The 19,190-nt window shown below is 47.3% G+C and overlaps 1 protein-coding gene across 1 annotated transcript in view; it reads left to right on the plus strand.

The window, feature by feature from the left end:
* CSMD2 (CUB and Sushi multiple domains 2) overlaps nucleotides 1-19,190 on the plus strand; it is a 275,213-nt gene that overhangs the window by 78,378 nt on the left and 177,645 nt on the right. The window contains 3 exon segments of the mRNA XM_070362524.1: nucleotides 1,418-1,447; nucleotides 1,450-1,608; nucleotides 7,950-8,076. Coding sequence (XP_070218625.1) covers nucleotides 1,418-1,447; nucleotides 1,450-1,608; nucleotides 7,950-8,076 — 316 coding nt within the window.

Genomic DNA, 19,190 nt, shown 5'->3' on the forward strand with positions numbered 1-19,190 from the left:
ATAATTATTTTCTTTTTTTACCACTCCCTGAAGAGTCAAGTGTTGACTCTTTCCCTCTTTTCCTGACTGTAACTCCCTCCCTTATTCCTGAGATTGCAAAAAGAGAAAACACCCGTGGTTTGTCCACAGCTACAGAATACTTAGGGTGGTATCTCCATTCTTTGGCTTCACAGCTATTTTATTCATTGATTTGAGCTTCTACTTGCCCAGTAGCTACAAAGAAATGTGCTTTTTATAGGCTATTTTAAAATCCAGTGAGTATCCATCAACTGATGAGTGGGTAAGTAAAATGTGATATATCCATCCATACCATGGGGTATTATTTGGCCACAGAAAAGGATCCAGTTTTGATCCATACTACAACATGGTTGAACCTTGAATACGTGATGTTAAGCGAAAGAAGCCCATCACAGTACATGTGGACATATGTATTGCATGATCCATTTATATGAAGTGTCTAGAATAGGCCAATCCACAGAGACAGAAGGAAAATTGTTAGTTGCCTGGGGATGAAGTAGTTGGGGAAAATTCATTTTCCTTTTGGGGTGATGAAAGTGTCTAAAAGTAGATTGTGCTGAGAGTCGCATAACTCTGAATAGACTAAAAGACACTGCATTGTACACTGTAGATGGACAAGTGTTTGGTATGTAAGTTATATCTCTATAAAAGTGTTTAAAAAAAAAAAAAAACACACAGTTAGTCTACCCAAAATGCCTCTTGCCTGGACACGGGGTCTGTGCCTGTTACTGCAGGCATGTCGATGGAAGAGGATTAAGTAGAGTTGCCTTCCAATTCCTTTTCTATCACCTGAGATTGGGTGACTTTGAAGCAATTTGTGTGACCTTCCGCAGTCAATATTCTCAGCTGTGAAATGCATAGTCCCTCGTCCCTAAAGGAATCCTGTGAATAAAACACAGGCGCTGACCCAGATGACCACTGTGCCTGAAGAGCTTTGTGTAAGCTCACAGAGGTCTCCTTCTCCACGCTCATTTGATAGAGTATATACGTCAGCAGGATGAAGCTGAGCTGTGAAACATGCATGCAAAGTGACTTTTCCATATTTCCTATCAGAATGTCTCGGTGAGCAAAACGGGAAAAGCAGCTCCTGCTAGCAAAATGCTAAGGCTCAATCAAACAAACCAAAAACACCCAGAAAATCCAGACCCTACACCTGAAAACTATTAAAAGCTGTCCTGGAAGAATTAAGTGAAGTCGTTTATGTACAGTGACAGGCAAGGGGGGACACTCTGTAAACAGAGACCCTGACCTGAGCACAGTCATGTGGCCCCGAAGCAATGCTCCATGAGACACGTGCTGGTGGCTTTCTTAAGGACCTGCACGCTCTGGGATGGGGGGATGGGCTGCAGGATGTGGTTGTGCCGGGCGTATCACGCTCACTCTTTTCTCTTTTCCCCAGGTTTTGAACTCATCAAATGTGAGGATCCAGGAACCCCCAGTTTGGCTACAAGGTTCATGATGGAGGCCATTTCGCTGGGAGCTCCGTGTCCTTCAGCTGTGACCCCGGGTACAGCCTGCGGGGCAGTGAGGAGCTGCTGTGTCTGAGCGGGGAGCGCAGGGCCTGGGACCGGCCGCTGCCCACTTGTGTCGGTAGGAGGCCTCTTGCTCTGCAGGTGACCCCTCGTGTGTACTCAGCCGCTTCCTTCGTGTCCGACTCTTTGTGACCCCATGGACTGCAGCCTGCCAGGCTCCTCTGTCCATGGGAATTCTCCAGGCAAGAATACTGGAGTGGGCTGCCATGCCCTCCTCCAGGGGATCTTCCCAACCCAGGGATCAAACTCACATCTTTTATGTCTCCTGCACTGGCAGGCGGGTTTCTTTTCTTTTCTTTTCTTTTTTTACCACTTTGGTTGTCCCCTAATGCGGAGTTCCAAGCTCTGGGCTCACTAAGTGTCCCCCATTGGCCCCCACTCTCCAGGGCCTTGGGGCTGTCTGAACCCTCCTATTTATGGGCGTCATCGCTGGCCCTGCATCTCTGCCACCCACACCCTCACTCTCAACCTCATCACACCTGCACGGCAGTCACCCAGGCGGTGTTCGCCACCGTCACACGTTTAGCGAGTGGGACCAGGGCCAAGTCATGCTCTCAGAGTCATAATCCTGGTGACAACAGAGAGGTGGGAGAGTCAATTAAAAGGAAGAGGGACTTTTTGCCTGGTTCCAAGGGTTCCTGCCACAGCATGACTAAATAAATCTCCAGTTCAGTCCGGGCCTCAGTTTCCCCATAGACAAAATGGGGTTCATGCTCCCTTTTCTGGAGGCATGCTGAGAAAGAGAAAGTAGGATGATGAATTAATATCTGTCTTGTCCTTAAGTTTCAGATCATGAGCTAGATGTATGTCACACTTAAGAGTGCGATGATGAACTAGCACCTTCTTAACTCTGTGGTGCTTCCAGAATGTCAACACAGGCTGTCTGGAAGCTCCATCCACGTGTCACAGGACAAGAGAAACCTGGTCCAAGGCAGAAGTGGGGAACAGTTCACGCTCATCCTTTTGTCTGTCTGGCCCACCCGCCTCACTGCGTGTATGACCCTCCCTGCTGAGCAGGAGTCCTCTACCATGCTGCTTTGTCCTGCATCCTCAGGCCTCTCCCTCATTCCATCCCCTGTCCCATGGCCCACAACCTCAGCATGGCTGTGCAGCTCTGGCTGATCTTATAAAAGCAAAACCTCCACCAGGAGGACGTTTAAGCACCTAAGAATGCCAAGTGGCAGAACTGGTGCAGGTGTATGTTTGGGTGTGTGCAGAAGCAGAGAAATGAAAAAAAGAAAGAATAAAGCATTCTTCCTGCCTTTGGAGAGCCCACACCCTGGCAAGGAGAATAGACCCAAAACAGATCATAATACAAGATAAGCACTGTAACAAGAGTAGGTGCCAGAGGGTGGAGGGAATATGAGAAAGTTGTGCTTAGGAGGTGATATTTTAATTGAGACTTGAAAGGATGGGTAAGCATCACCCACCAGAGGGGAGGGGAGAAGAGTTGCACACTCCAGCCTGAGCCAGTGTGAAGCTGAAGCTGTGAACCAGCATGGGGGGGAGGCGGTAAGGGTGATACTCTCCCCACCACCACCCAGACAACTGTGTGTTAACAGGATCTTGACACTGTTACACAACAGAGGGTCTCAAGGCAAGGATTTTAAACCTGACCATGGACAGGACAGTGGCCTCTGGAGTCTTCCTCTCTCTGTGCTCAAGTGCAGGCACACCTTGTCCCTTTCTCCCTGCATCCCTGTTTCTATCTCCTTCTTTTATTCATGTGCCAGGCTCTCTGCCAGGCCCTGGGAATACAGGGAAAAGCAGGTCCCAGGCCAGCAAGGGAGACACAGGCATAAACAGACAACTGTCTGGGGCCATAGGCAAGCCAGAGCAAATGAAATGTGAAGGAGGTGATGATTCACACTGCAAAACAATCATTTGCTTTGCAGAAAGGCTCCCCTATAAAATTCTTCTAAATATCTAATCTGCCAGTCAGATGGAACTTAGAGGATCCGCTCAAGCAGTGCTGGAAAAAATACTTATACTTTGAAACTCCAGCAGGCTGCCCCACTGAGACTCCCTCAGGCACCACGTAGGGGAGGGAGGCTGTGCGTTTGGAGTTGTGTGTGCATATTTTTACATATGTCATATTGTAGTAGACTTGATCATGGCCTATCAGCAATGACTGCTACAGCTGCAACACCCACATGTTTTATTTGTCCATGGTGGATGCTACAGCCCAAACAAAGCAGCTGGGGCTCTAGGATGGAGATAAGAGAGAAGATCAGAAAGATGAGAGTCTTGGGGTCTTGTTGGTGAATCTGCTTCATGCTGGCCCCAGGCTCAGCCCCTGCCCCCTTGAAGTCCCCAGATAAAAGTGACCCTTGAGAAAAGAGGTAGTTGTGTCCATGAGAAAATGCTGCTGGTGCCGCTGCCTCCAAACATTTGGCTCTGGGATGCAGGAGGGGCTGCTCCATCTGGAATATGGAAGGAAGCTCCAGCCCAGAACATGGATAATGTCCTGACACCTTTTGAGCTACCTGTGAAGCCGGACAGGCTTCCTTTGAGCTCATCCTCCCACCCACACCTTACTCCCTGTTCCAGCCTTGTTCAGCCCTGCATCTCTCAGTTGGGTTGGCACAACCCATCCCAACATCATCACGAGGGTAGTGATGCTGAAAGAAAGGGTCCAGTCTCATGAGCAGGCTCACTGCAGAAGGACCCTTCCCCTGCCCTGCCTTAGTGGGCTCGTGTCAAGCCATGGGGCCCAAGAGATGTTTCATGGGTCTTTTGTAGCAACAGATGAAGGTCAGTCTCCCATTTGTGGCCCTGACCCTATCTTCTCTTACCTCTTCTAAGGTCTTGCTTAGTCAGATCTTTCCTAAGAAGATTTGCAGCAAGTCACCTCTTCATTTTGACTCATGCTCCCTTGATTTAGACCCTTCAACGTCATTTGCCAGGAAAGCAATAAGCTCCTGTAATTCATTTGATCTTCTATCTTCCCATGTATTCATCCAACAAACACTTGTTAAATTATCTGTAAGGTGCCAAGGGCTTCCCAGGTGGCACTAGTGGGAAAGAACCCACCTGACAATGCAGGAGACACTGATTCAATCCCTGGTTTGGGAAGATCCCCTGGAAAAAGAAATGGCAACCCACTCCAGGATTCTTGCCTAGAAAATTCCATGTAGCCTGGCGGGCTACAGTCCATGGGGTCACAAAAAGAGTCAGACATGACTGACCACCTGAGCACATAATGTGCCAAACACCATGCTGGGCACTTGATGTACACATACAAGTAATACAAGATCCCTACTGCCGGAGAGTGTACAGTCTTGTAAAGGAGATTGTTGTTGTTCGGTTGCTAGGTTGTATCTGTGACCCCATAGACTGCAGCACAGTAGGCTTCCCTGTCTTTCACCGTCTCCTGAAGTTTGCTCAAACTCATGTCTATTTAGTTGGTGATGCCATCCAAACTTCTCATCCTCTCTCACCCTCTTCTCCTCCTGCCCTCAATCTTTCCCAGCATCAGGGTCTTTTCCAGGGAATGCGCTCTTCTCATCAGGTGGCCAAAGTGATGTCTTTGTTTTTTAATATGCTATCTAGGTGTGCCATAGCTTTCCAAGGAGTAGGCATCTTTTCATTTTGTGGCTGCAGTCACCATCTGCAGTGATTTGGGGGCCCAAGAAAATAATATAATAATATCTGTCACTGTTTCCACTTTTTCTCCATCTATTGCTATAAACTGATGGGACCTGATGCCATGATCTTAGTTTCTCGAACGTCAAGTTTTAAGCCAGCTTTTGCACTCTCCTCTTTCACCTTCATCAAGAGGCTCTTTAGTTCCTCTTTGCTTTCTGCCATTACAGTGGTATCATCTGCATATCTGAGGTTGCTGTTATTTATCCCGGCAGTCTTGATTCCAGCTTGTGACTCATCCAGCCATGTACTTCATATGATGTACTCAAACAAGTTAAATAAGCAGGGTGACAATATATAGGGTATGATAAGATCCTGATCATGTTATAATGGAGACACCAGAGAGGACAATGTCAGCTCCATGTGGGGCAGGGAGAGTCTCATGCGGAAGATGCTGTCAGGCTGTGAGTCCAAGGAGAGGCCTGAAGAGGCCCAGAGTGCCTGGGCTTGTGGAGTTCGTCATAATTGACTGGACCAAGAGGTGCCAGGAGAGGGCCAGAAAAGGCCAAAGGGAGCCCTCTGGGGGCTTAATGGGCTCCCCTAGGCAGTATGGACTTCACCCTGGGGAGGAGGGTTTAACCTAAGCAAGGGTGTGGCCAGTCTGTATTTTACAAGGACCCTTCTGGTGGCACTGCTGGGGGCTGGGGACTCTGTCCCCCCTGGAAATGGTAAGGGACTGAGCCACCACTCTTAACAATGGGGGCGGGGGGTCAGGTGTGAAAAGAATCACAGAGGTTCAGGCCCAGGGGCTCAGAGGTGGGTTAGATGATGGGGAGGAAGAAGACCAGGAGGATCACCAGCTTCTGACCCAGAGGGCTGCTCTGATGGCAAGTATGGACCTCTTCACTGGTCCCCCGCCTCCAGGTCCACCCCTCTGTGCTCCTGCACACTGCTCCCAGCATGTCCTCTCTAATGGGCAAGTGTGTAAAAGTGATGACTCTACTCACGGGCATAAGCACTGCACTTCTTCTCCTAACACAGGAAATAGGCAACAGCCGAGTGTGCAGCGCCCTTCCATGTAGGATGCTCGCCCAGCTCCTCAGCCCCGTCTCCCCACCGCGCCCCATCCCATATGCTGTCCCGCAAGCTGCCGTGCTGTCTCACAGCCCCAGGAGGTTTGCAGTGCTCTTCCCTGTCAGCAGTGTCCTCTTCCTGGGCCTCTCCATTCCACTCTTCCCACCCACCCCACCTCTCCCGACCCTGCACACGAGGAAACTGGTCACCTCCACCTCTGTGCTACCACTTGCCATGAACATGGCTCGGTCAGTGCCCTAGGCATACACTGCGGCCATCTCCTCCTCTAGACCACAAGTTCTCTGGGAGGAAGAATGCAATGTCTTGTCAATGACCAGTTCTTGTCAATGACCAGGACTGAGTTCCTACACATCCTCCAGGAAGCGTCAAGGAGTTTGCTCATAGAGTGGGCCATCAGGCCAACCCCCAGGGACCTTTTTTAAATAACTTTAATGAGATAGACTTCACATACCATAGAGTTGGCCCATTTAGTTGCCTTTTAGTATATTCATGGGGTTGTACAGCCATCACCACAATCTAATTCCTGAATATCTTGTCTCCCCAGAAGAAACCCTAACCCATTAACAATCCCTCCCTGCTGCCTGCTCTTCTTCAGGCCTTGGCAACCACAAATGTACTCTCTGTCTCCGTAAATTTTTCTGTTCCAGATATTTTATATAAATAGAAACACACAGTATGTGGCCTTTTGTGCCTGCCTTCTTTAACTTAGCTAATATTTTCAACATTCCGTTCATCCATGATGTATTGTGTGGCAGTACCTCTTTATTTTTTATGAACACATAATATTCTGTTTTATGGATATACCTTATTTGTTAATCCATTCATCAGTTGATGGACATTTGGGTTTTTTCCCTTTTGGGAGGGGGTGGATTTTATGAATGATGATCCTATGGTCATTTGTGTACAAATTCTCCTTTGAACTTACATTTTCACTTCTCTTGGGTGTATATGCAACAGCAGAACCGCTGGGGTCATTAGGTAGCTTTGGGGCTTTCCTGGTGGCTCAGATTGTAAAGAATCTGCCTGTACTGCAGGAGACCCAGGTTCAATCCCTGAGTCGGGAAGATACCCTGTGGAAGGAAATGGCAACCCACTCCAATATTCTTGCTGGAGAATTCCATGGGCAGAAGAGCCTGGCGGGCTACAGTCCATGGGGTCACAAAGAGTCAGACATGCCTGAGCAACTAACACTTTCACTTTCCCCTGGGTAGCTATGTTTAACATTTTGAGCAGGTATACAGGAAACTGTTTTCCAAAGCAGCCGTAATGTTTTGTGCTCCCACCAGCTGGAAGCTGGAAGCCGAGGGTTCCAGTGTCTCCATATCCTCACCTACACATTAGTTAGTCTGTCTTTTTGGTTACAGCCTCCTAGAGACTGTGAGGTGGGGCCTCATTGTGGTTTTGATTTGCATTTCCCCAATGACTGTGATGTTACACACCTTCTCATGTGCTCAGAGGCCATTTGTATACTTTCTGTGCAGAAATGTCTGTTCAAAGGCTTTGCCCATTTTTTAACCAAGCAGTTTGTCTCTTCATTGTTGACTTGTAGGGGCTTTTGTAGATCCCAGATACAAGTCTCATCCAGGGCCTTCCTCTATGCTGTGCTCAGCCAGCTGGGATGAACAAGAGGGACCCTGCACACAGGCAGGAGGAGCCAGGGGGGTGCCCCTGTGCACGCAGGTCGCCCCCTGAAACTCACCCTTCTGGGATTTCTTTCAGCCGAGTGTGGAGGGACAGTGAGAGGAGAGGTGTCGGGGCAGGTGCTGTCCCCTGGGTATCCAGCTCCCTACGAGCACAACCTCAACTGCGTCTGGACCATCGAGGCTGATGCCGGCTGCACCATTGGGTAAGTGTCAGAGCCGGCAAACTGACCACTGCCAGCTGTTCAGGGGATTCACCACCAGCATCCTTACCAGTCCACCAGCCAGTGGCTGGCCCTGCCCACCTCACCTGAAGGCCCTGGTGATCAACAGTCATCGCTATGACCCCAGACTCAGGCCAGAGCCCATGGGAAACCTGAAAAGGCCAGCCTGAGCATCACAGGGCTGCAATCCAAGTTCACACGAGGCACTGGCCGTGGTGACACTGCAACCACACAGTAGCTGAGGGCACAGGCTTGAATCCCAGCTCTGCCCTTTACCGTTTGCAGGACGTTGGGTAAGTCTCTCCTCCTTTCCTTCTGGGGTATATGGGCTATAATACTGGCTTCTGGGATAGAAAACCTACATTAGCCATTGTAGGCCATGTACTCAGCACAGTGCTTGGAACATAGTAAATATTTAGCCATGGTTCTATGATGGTAGTAAGAGTCTGCCCACTACTCCAGTATCACCCCACATCGCTTCCCTTTCTCAATCTGAGTTTTCACATCTGTAAAATGGCGACAAAAATGCTTGTGCTCTAGGACTGTGGAGGGAATAGTTACAGAAGCCCAGCATGCTGTGCAGCACTTTGTACGTATTCCCTCAAATATAGCATCCTTTCCACATCCATGCCTAGTAGGATTTGCGTATTAGAGTCCAAAGAGGAGATGCGTGTGTACATGGTGAAAGGTGGTGGAAGGAGGGGGCAGGGGATTGAACAGCAGGACGGGAGGCCAGAGTCTGGAAATGGTCCCGTCCTGGAAATGGTGACACTGGAGTAAGTCGTGTTGGGTGGAGAGGAGGTGGTCCCATGGCCAAGGAGGAAGGTTGGCAGGACAGAAGGGCCTACTAGGCAGAAGAGGTGACTGGACGGTGGGTGGACTCAAGGAGCTGGGCACGGGTCCACATGGCCAGAGCATCACCCAGGACTTGGGTGGAGGGGTGGGCTGCAGAGGGGGATGAAGCTGGTGGAGCGGGCTGCACGTGGCCACGTGTGGAGGTCCGTGGGTGCTGTGATCCGTGGTCCCATTCTGGCAGCTTGTGGAAGAGGGGGCAGATGGGGGCTGGGAGCCCAGTGAGGAGGAGGCTGGCTCTCTCCAGAGTGTCACTGGGGCGAGGAGGCCTGAACCCCACCAGTGGCAATGGGGGAGAAGAAGGGACAAGTTCAGGGGACCTTCATTAAGGAGTTGCACCAGCCAGTCTCACTCTCCTCAAGAAATATGGAAACAGGTTCTTCTGTTTCCTCACTTTTTGTTGTGTAGCATACAATATGTAAAATAGAAAAGTCGAAAGAACAGTATGCTGAGCACCTCCATACCTGTCACCTGGATTCAGCTGCTGTGAATATTCCACCACATTTGCTCTTTTTTCTTTCCTTTCCATCCTCATTTTTGCTTTTGCTGAATCACACGAAGGTAATTGTAGACATCCTGATACTTCTTAAGTACTGGGGCTTGCATCTCCTCCATGATACCATAACCTCAGCATCCCCAGGACATGCAGCGTTAGTTCCCAGGTATTAAGGTTTAGGAGGAGGCTGGAAGGAGAGCAGAGAGATCACGGAGTGTCTGGCAAAGAGAGCGCCAGAAATCAGTGATGGGCTTTCTGGGCAGACGTGAGAACTGTTGTCACTCAAAGGAATGGCCGGCGTGAGCTGGGCTGAGGGGAAGACCAGAGGATCCTCTCCTAGCTCTCCAAAAGACAGAATCCAGATAAACAGGAAATAATCTCTCCAAAGACAGCAGGAACTCAGAGGGGGCCTGCTGAGGGGGTGTGTGAGGACACCAAGGTGGGGAATGGCCGGGAAAGGATGAACATGACCTCAGTCCCCATTGGAAAGGCTCCTTGGTGCTTCACAGCCTCAAAGGAGAAGAGAAGAGAAGGGCTTCCCAGCTGCACTGAGAGCAGCTGAAAGATGGGGATGGAGCAACGGTCCCCTTTTCCCTTCCTCCTGCGGTCCCTCTGCCCAGCCTTCCATCCCAGCCAGGCGTCTGCAGCATCCACCACACCTGTCCCCACACCTGGTCTCAGTCCCTCGCCTCCTCTCTCCTTCCCTGACCCCCACACCCCGCCACCCCTCCCTGGAACCACCAGCAGCCAAGTTAAGGGAATTCACAGCCAGACCACCTTTAGATGGTCACAAACAGCCCCTTTGGTGTTTGTGCCATATTCAGAGGAAGACTTCCTTATTATCTTTTAGGGGAGCTGTGCTGGGTGTTCATTGTGGCATGTGGATGTCTCTTGGTTTTGGTGCATGGGCTTTGGAGTGTGCAGGCTCAGTAGCTGTGGTGCACGGGCTTAGTTGCGGTGTGTGGAATCTTAGTTCGACCAGGGATTGAATGCTGTCCCCTGCACTGGAAGGTGAATTCTTAACCACTGGACCACCAGGGAAGTCCCAAGGCTTCATTATTATTTTTTAAGTGAAAATATCTGTATAGAATTTTTTAATTTCATTTTATTTTTAAACTTTACAATATTGTATTAGTTTTGCCAAATTTTTATATATAAAAAAGAGATACTTTATTTTTTAAGATTTTTTTTATCTGGGCCACTCTGTAAAGTCTTTATTGAGTTTATTACATTATTTCTGTTTTATGTCTTGGTTTTCTGGCCATGAGGCTTGTGGGGTCTTAGCTCAACACCCTGGGATTGAACCTGAACCCCCTGCATTGGAAGGCAAAGTCTTAAGCACTGGACAGCCAGGGAAGTCCCAAAATACTCATTTTTAAAAATTATAAAGAAGTTTATAGAGTAGAAATCAAAAGTCCCCATCATCTTACTCCGTTCTCTGTACGCCCTTCATAAGAGAGCCATTGAGATCCACTTGTTTGACTTCCTCTTTTAGGTATTTTGTGTACAGGGAGCAAAGGCAATAATTGTGCTTGCTAAAACAAGATCACCTCTTCAAGTGGCTCAGTAGCTTGCTTTTTGTTTTACCATTTACCCACATATCATCATCTTATTATGTCAGTATATATAGATCGACCCCATCCTGGTTGATGGTTACAGGGAATTCTATTGTCTGTACAACCATGATTTATTTAACTACTTTCCTATTGATAAAGTGGATATTTTCACGTTTTCACTCCAGTAAACACCCTTACACATGAATCTTTGGACAGTTGTCCAATTAGTTCCTTAGGGTAGATTCTCAAAGGCAAATGTTTATGCATGACCTCACATTTCCCTCCAGCTATTACAGTAATGCACACGTCTTCCGGAAGCCTGCTTCCCCGCTCTGCGTCACTTGCTGCTGTCGATCCTGACAGTGTTTGCCTGTGTGATGGACAAAATGGTACTTACTTGTTTTTGCTGCTTCAAGTTCTTTGTGTATTTTTCTTTGAGGAAGTTTTTTTTTTCCATATAGACTATTCATCTGGGTTTGTGTCTAGTCTATAATTTTAGTTTAGGTTTCTTTTTAACCTGAGTATTTAAGAATGTTTCAAAGTTATGAAGTAACACATTTTGTATGGTTTTGTAAATCAATTCCACTTTTACTACATTGTGCCCTTGTTACTTTTGGATTTTTTTCTTAATTGTGTTCTGTGTATATTTGAAGAAAGGGAAAAGAAAGAAATCCTTTAAAAGAAAGGATTTTATACATTTCTCTTACATCCTATGCATTATGCTTTCTTTCAAATAAAATATGCAATGCTTTTTTTAATTGTTTTCTTTTTATTTGTAACTCTTCCTGTTGTTAGCTGATTTGATTTAATTGGCTCTGTTTCTCCTCTAGCGATTTGATAGATCTATATCCCATTTTCATTCTGCCAGTGATCTTGTGTTTCCATTAATTCTGTTTTCAACAGTATTTATTCTGTTATTCCTGCCTCTTTATTTTGGAAATCTTGTTTTTGTTTCCATCTTTATTTCAAGAAAACTGCACTTTCTGTTTTCAGATTGCTCTTGACAGCCCACTTTTGTTTTTATCAGTGTATTGTCATCTTGCATCTCTCTGAGAACATTATTTATGTTTTGTTTTACAACGGCTCCTGTTTTTCCTACATCAGCTGCATTCTGCAGTTGGGCCATCTGGGCTGATCATTCAGCTGCGTTCCTTGGAAGAGCTGATTATTTTTATGTCCCAGTTGTCCTCCCAGTTGTCTTGCATTCGGTATCAAGTTGCAGCGGAAAGCCAGACTCGGCCACCGCACTACCTACCGCTCTCTACTCGCGCTGTAGCTTGTGAAGGTCTTCAGGTAGGCACCCTGTGCTTCAGTTCTCTTATCTGTAACTTGGCAATTAAAATAGCACCTACCACCTAAGGCTCCTCTGGGAATGAAGTGAGCTAATGTGTCTGAACACTTAGAATTGTGCCTGGGCTGAAACTCCCAAATGTGGAGAATCCCCCTCCGTGGGCTGGTAGGGGGTTGTTCTTTTGACCCAGGTGGCATCCCAGAGCACAACAGGTGGTAGGTCACCGCTGAGAGTCGCAGATGGCAGGTGCTGTGCTGTTGGTGGGGGTAGGTGTCATGCAGGTTTTCCCTTGGGTGTGCCAGCTGGGAGGGGATGCAGCCAGCCCATGAGACTGTCCCTGGGGCTCAGACAGAGGCCTGGAGGTGCCTCTCCTCACCCTGCCCCTGCCTCGACCAAGCGCTGGAAGTGACTGGAGGAATCTGTGGTCGCCTTACCCCAGCAAGCTGGGTGAAGAGAGTCCCTTTCTGGGAGTGCCCAGGAGGAACTACACCCTGTAGGTGGCTGCAGGGATTCATGGTCAGGCTGACCCAAGCAGGAAAGTGGGCCCTTCCTGGATGTGCACAAGAGTGGGCTGGTGGTGGTCATACCCGGCCCTTGAACACAGGATGGGGGAGGCATTTGGCAAAGTGTTTCTCCCTGAGAGCCAAGAACGGGATAGGCTGGCTGATGCGCTCTGTCCAGGCCTGGCAGCTAACAGCAGGAGAACAGACCTATGAGCTGCGACCTTCATGTCACCCCTGAGTGTGTCATCAGTGCCTAGAAGGTGGAAATTTCAGCCCACGTGTGTGGGACCTCTTCTCAGATTGCAATGTTGGGTTCCAGTTTTCCTTTTTATAATCAGTGGACCAGCTCAGATGACAACTGGATAGGAAGGCAAAGCCTTTTTACTCCTGATCCTCCCCTCTACCTAATGTGTCTCCAGTCTCTACAGCACACCAGGTTCTGGATCAGTTATGATTGCCACTGTTTTATAGATGGGATCACTGAGGCCCAGGAGTGACGAATGTCTCACAGTAACCCAGTGATATAGATTTCAAGCCCATTCTGTCTGGCCCTGGTCTACCATTCTGACCCTGGATTAGTTCATTTAGCACACCAGGACATTAAGTACCTTCTCTGTGCCACAGGCTGTGTGCCATGCAGTGGGAAACACAAGGACCAGACAACAGCCAATCCTTGTCTGCCGGGGGTTCACATTCTAGTGGGAAATCAGGCAAATAAGCAGGTGCCTCCAAGACAAGGCAGGTGCTGTAGTTAACTGCAAGTCAAGTTCAGTAACGGAGAAAAGAAAGACAAGCAGAGCTTGCCTGGACACGGAGAGGCAAACATTCCAATGGAGGGGAAGGGGAGTGAAGGCGTGAACCTAGGGGAAAGTATAGGGGATGTCCACAAAGGAGGAAAGGGCACTCGACTGATGTGGATGGATGTGGGGAGATAAAGTTGTGCGGGTAAAGAGGGCTCTCTGCAGGACCCTGAATGCCAAGACGAGAACTCTGAATGGCTTTCTCAGTATAATGAGGAGCCACTGGAATATTTTGAAGACGGTAACAACATTCAGTTCATTTAGAAACTTGGAACATTTACTCAGTGCTGGGCATCCTGCCAGGTGCTGAGGGTATAAATATAAATAAGAAACAGTCTTTTCCCTTGAAGGTCTCGATCTTACAGATAGAAAATTTCTCTGTTAAGAATGGAAATAGAAAAACTGACTAAAGCTGGCTTCAGCAGATGGGGGTTCACTTTTCTCCTGGAAAAAGCATCTGATGGTCCCATACAGCCCTACTGCAGTTGCTCAGGACGCCATTGCTTTTCTTCTTGCCCTTGCATCCGTAGGCGATCATTCTCATGGTGACCTAGTCAGCCGCTGCGGCTCCAGCCATTGTGTCTGCTGTTGTTCAGTCGTTCAGTCGTATCCGACTCTTTGCGACCCCATGGACTACAGCATGCCAGGCTTCCCTGTCCTTCACTGTCTCCCAGTTTGCTCAGGTTCATGTCCATCGATGATGCAACTGTGTCTGCATTCTAGTCTAAAAGAAGAGGGAAGAGGAAAGGGAGCGACCTTTCTTCTGTGTGCGTGCGTGCGTGCGCATGCGTGCTCAGTCGTGTCTGACTCCGCGACCCCCTGGACTGTATGTAGCCCACGAGGTTCCTTTGTCCATGGAATTCTCCAGGCAAGAATACTGGAGTGGGTTGCCCTACCCCAGGGGATTTTCCCCACCCAGGAGTCAAACCCTCCTCTGCGGCGTCCCCTGCATCGGCAGGTGGATTCTTTACCTCTGCGCCACCTACAGGCGCCGTCCTACATTCCGTTACTCTGAACGTCCCATGCCTGCTCAGGGCAAGTGAAAAATCTATTTCATTTTGCTTTTACAGTTTTAATAGTAAAGACAGATGAGAGGTTTGGAAATGGAATACATGTAAGCCTACCTATAGTGCCTACTTAGATTCTTGTATAATGAAATAAGTGCTAAAGTAGGGAGAAGGTACAAACACAATAGAAAGCCTTTACAAGGTCAGTCCATAATTCCAGGTGGCAGCTTGGGCCAAGGTGTTACAGGGAGGAGGTGCTGTTCTAGCCACACATTACAGAACAGTAGTAGTTCACCATGCAGCGTGGAGGTAAAGTGCTTCCAGGCGTGTAAAAGAGAGGAAGGGGTGGGTGTGCACTGCTGCTTCTGAAAGAGCTCATCGTCTGATGGTCATGATAGTCTCTCCACTTCAGGAGGTTCAGTGGCAGCAATGTGGAGGATGCATTAGCTGGAGAACCAAGGAGGAATCGAGTGTAACTATCCGAGGGGTCCTGGTTACACTCAGAAGAACTGAGTATAGGTTGAAGCTGAGAGGTCTGTGTGGCTGGCTCTAAGAAGGGAAGGCACGCAGGGATAAGACACAGTCCTTTGCTGGTATGCTTTCCATAAAGAGATCTGGGGCACTTGGAGGATGGAGGAACTCCTTGTTCCTGGAAGCTCTGATTTCTGCTCTTAATGCCCATTTAGTTATAAAGTTCATATTTGGCTAATAGTCCTAGTTTGTTGATTTTTAACTATGGATGGGCTTCTTAATGATTAATGCCAGGGCAACCTGGAAAGTCTGTTCTTGGCTGTTGGTTATGAAGCAGTAGGATTATTGAGAGAGGGGGCCATGGTTTTGATTACCCATTACTGCTGCCCAGTGGAGCTTGTCTTCCTGGGAGGATGCCGGACTAGACGAAACATCTGGCTGTGCCTGAAGCCCAGATGCCCCCGCTGCAGTTTCGTATCAATCAGAGAGCAGCAATCCCCCACTGTGGTCAGCATGGCTTCCCTTTACCCAACAAGCGGGCAGCTGGCCCTGAGGAGGCGGAGGCATGAGAAGTCAAGCTTCTGTTCACAGCTTTTGCCCGGAATCGTGGCTGCAGGTTTAGCAGCTTCCAGAAGGTTTATTTTCATGCGGTGACAGTAAGTCAGACCTTAAACAGAGAAGGTCCATGTACTCACACTGCAAGAACTGACCTCCTGAAGGAACTGAACAGATAAGCACAGACACAATGGGGTATTGCTGTGTCAGATTTACGGTTTCAGCAAACCACGGAATAATCAAAAGGAGCTCCAAAGTGTTTGAAGGAAAGGATGTAGGTAACCTGGTAGGTATAAATGCAGCTTTCAGAATGGTGGTGCTCTCTGGCAATTTAGCTTCTTATAGGTTACCTCTGGAAAAAGAAACACAAACTACTTCAAATTATCCAAAGATGATAATCCAGCTGAGCTTCACTGAATAGTTGAATTGGCCAGAATACATCAATTTAACTGCCAGTTTACAAGCCCAGAAATGAATTCCAGCATCTCTTAGGAAGAGAATAAACAGTTCAACCAAAGAAATGCAAACCTTGTTGGTGTGCCACGTTGGACCAGTATAAATCTCTCCCTTTCAAAAAAAATAAACAAATAAGCAAAAATTAAATTAAATTAAAAACTTGTGATGCCATTTAAAACATACCATTCTTTTAAAAAGAGAACCATCTTCCACTGAAAAGATTTTACCGTAGGAGGCAGAAGAAATTTTAAATGGGTATATAGATAATGCTCTATTTGGCAGGGGTGGGGGGGCAGGGCTGAGGGGGGTGCTGTGCTGAGTCTCCCTTGCTGTGTGCACTTTTCTGTAATTGTAGCAAGCAGGGGCTTCCTTCTAGTTTTGGTCCATGGGCTTCTCATTGCAGTGGCCTCTCTTATTGCAGAGCACAGGCTCTAGGCACATGGGCTCGGCAGTCGTGGCTCCCAGGCTCTAAAGCACAGGCTCAGTTGTTCTAGTGTGTGGGCTTAGTTGCTCCACGGCATGTGGGATCTTCCCCGATCAGGGATTGAACCCACATCTTCTGAATTGGCAGGTGGATTCTTTACCACTGAGCCACCAGGAAAGTCCTAGATGATATTCTTGTTTAAGCATCAGAAATAGGGACGAGAAGTAGCAGAAAATGAATGGCAAAATGGAGGAGGAAAGCTCCTGAGCTGCAAAGACAGTGACAAAAGACAAGTGAAGAATGAAAAGAAACTAAATACACAATAAAAATTAAAATTTGTAATCACAGTATTTGTCTTATAAGAAATAGAGGCATTGAAATAGGAGACAAGCTGGAGAATCTCTCTGAAACTGCAGAGAAAATGGGTGAAGGTGGGGAAGTAATGAAAGAGAAGTTGCTGAATGTGGAAGACAAAGCACCAGTCCAGGCAGCATAGATGAAGAATAATCAACAAATGGATCTGTTAACAAAAAGGTGCAATAAAACACAGCACGAGAGCAAACTCCTCTTATCCTTGGTGAATCAAAAGGACTCACTGAGTTCCAGGCAAAATGAGTAAGATACAACTTGATGAAAAATGAAACAGTTCCATTTAAAAAAAAAAAATAGCTACAAGCATTTGACAAAACACAGCCACACAGGTATGCAATCAGCCCTCATTCGATAAAGCAGCCATTTACAACAAACAGTCAAAACTATTCCAGCCCTCTCGAAGTTTCTTCTCTGTAGCATCAAAGGCCAAAGCCTTTGAAGAATCACTGATTCAGCCAGGATATAATATGACCAAGAGCGACAGAAAATTGCCCACCCTAGTTGTTGAAAGACTTGTAAAGACAAGGCAGCAGACCGCCAAAGTTCAGTTCAGTTCAGTCGCTCAGTCATGTCCGACTCTTTGCAACCCCATGAATCACAGCACGCCAGGCCTCCCTGTCTATCACCAACCCCCGGAGTTCACTCAGACTCACGTCCATCGAGTCAGTGATGCTATCCAGCCATTTCATTCTCTGTCGTCCCCTTCTCCTACTGCCCCCAATCCCTCCCAGCATCAGAGTCTTTTCCAATGAGTCAACTCTTCGCATGAGGTGGCCAAAGTACTGGAGTTTCAGCCTTAGCATCATTCCTTCCAAAGAAATCCCAGGGCTGATCTCCTTCAGAATGGATTAGTTGGATCTCCTTGCAGTCCAAGGGACTCTCAAGAGTCTTCTCCAACACCACAGTTCAAAAGCATCAATTCTTCAGTGCTCAGCTTTCTTCACAGTCCAACTCTCACATCCATACATGACCACTGGAAAAACCATAGCCTTGACTAGACGGACCTTTGTTGGCAAAGTAATGTCTCTGCTTTTCAATATGCTGTCTAGGTTGATCATAACTTTCCTTCCAAGGAGTAAGCGTCTTTTAATTTCATGGCTGCAGTCACCATCTGCACTGATTTTGGAGCCCAGAAAAATAAAGTCTGACACTGTTTCCACTGTTTCCCCATCTATTTGCCATGAAGTGATGGGACCGGATGCCATGATCTTCATTTTCTGAATGTTGAGCTTTAAGCCAACTTTTTCACTCTCCTCTTTCACCTTCATCAAGAGACTTTTGAGTTCCTCTTCACTTTCTGCCATAAGGGTGGTGTCATCTGCATATCCGAGGTTATTGATATTTCTCCCAGCAATCTTGATTCCAGCTTGTGTTTCTTCCAGTCCAGCGTTTCTCATGATGTACTCTGCATATAAGTTAAATAAGCAGGGTGACAATATACAGCCTTGATGTACTCCTTTTCCTATTTGGAACCAGTCTGTTGTTCCATGTCCAATTCTAACTGTTGCTTTCTGACCTGCATACAGATTTCTCAAGAGGCAGGTCAGGTGGTCTGGTATTCCCATCTCTTTCAGAATTTTCCACAGTTTATTGTGATCCACACAGTCAAAGGCTTTGGCATAGTCAATAAAGCAGAAATAGATGTTTTTCTGGAACTCTCTTGCTTTTTCGATGATCCAGCGGATGTTGGCAATTTGGTCTCTGGTTCCTCTGCCTTTTCTAAAACCAGCTTGAACATCTGGAATTTCATGGTTCACGTATTGCTGAAGCCTGGCTTGGAGAATTTTGAGCATTACTTTACTAGCGTGTGAGATGAGTGCAATTGTGCGGTAGTTTGAGCATTCTTTGGCATTGCCTTTCTTTGGGATTGGAATGAAAACTGACCTTTTCCAGTCCTGTGGCCACTGCTGAGTTTTCCAAATTTGCTGGCATATTGAGTGCAGCACTTTCACAGCATCATCTTTCAGGATTTGAAATAGCTCCACTGGAATTCCATCACCTCCACTAGCTTTGTTCGTAGTGATGCTTTCCAAGGCCCACTTGACTTCACATTCCAGGATGTCTGGCTCTAGGTCAGTGATCACACCATTGTGATTATCTGGGTCGTGAAGATCTGTTTTGTACAGTTCTTCTGTGTATTCTTGCCACCTCATCTTAATATCTTCTGCTTCTGTTAGATCCATACTATTTCTATCCTTTATTGAGCCCATCTTTGTATGAAATGTTCCCTTGATATCTCTAATTTTCTTGAAGAGATCTCTAGTCTTTCCCATTCTGTTGTTTTCCTCTTTTCCTTTGCATTGATTGCTGAGA

This window comes from Bos mutus, chromosome 3 (genome assembly GCF_027580195.1).
Source record: "Bos mutus isolate GX-2022 chromosome 3, NWIPB_WYAK_1.1, whole genome shotgun sequence".
NCBI classification, from domain to species: domain Eukaryota; kingdom Metazoa; phylum Chordata; class Mammalia; order Artiodactyla; family Bovidae; genus Bos; species Bos mutus.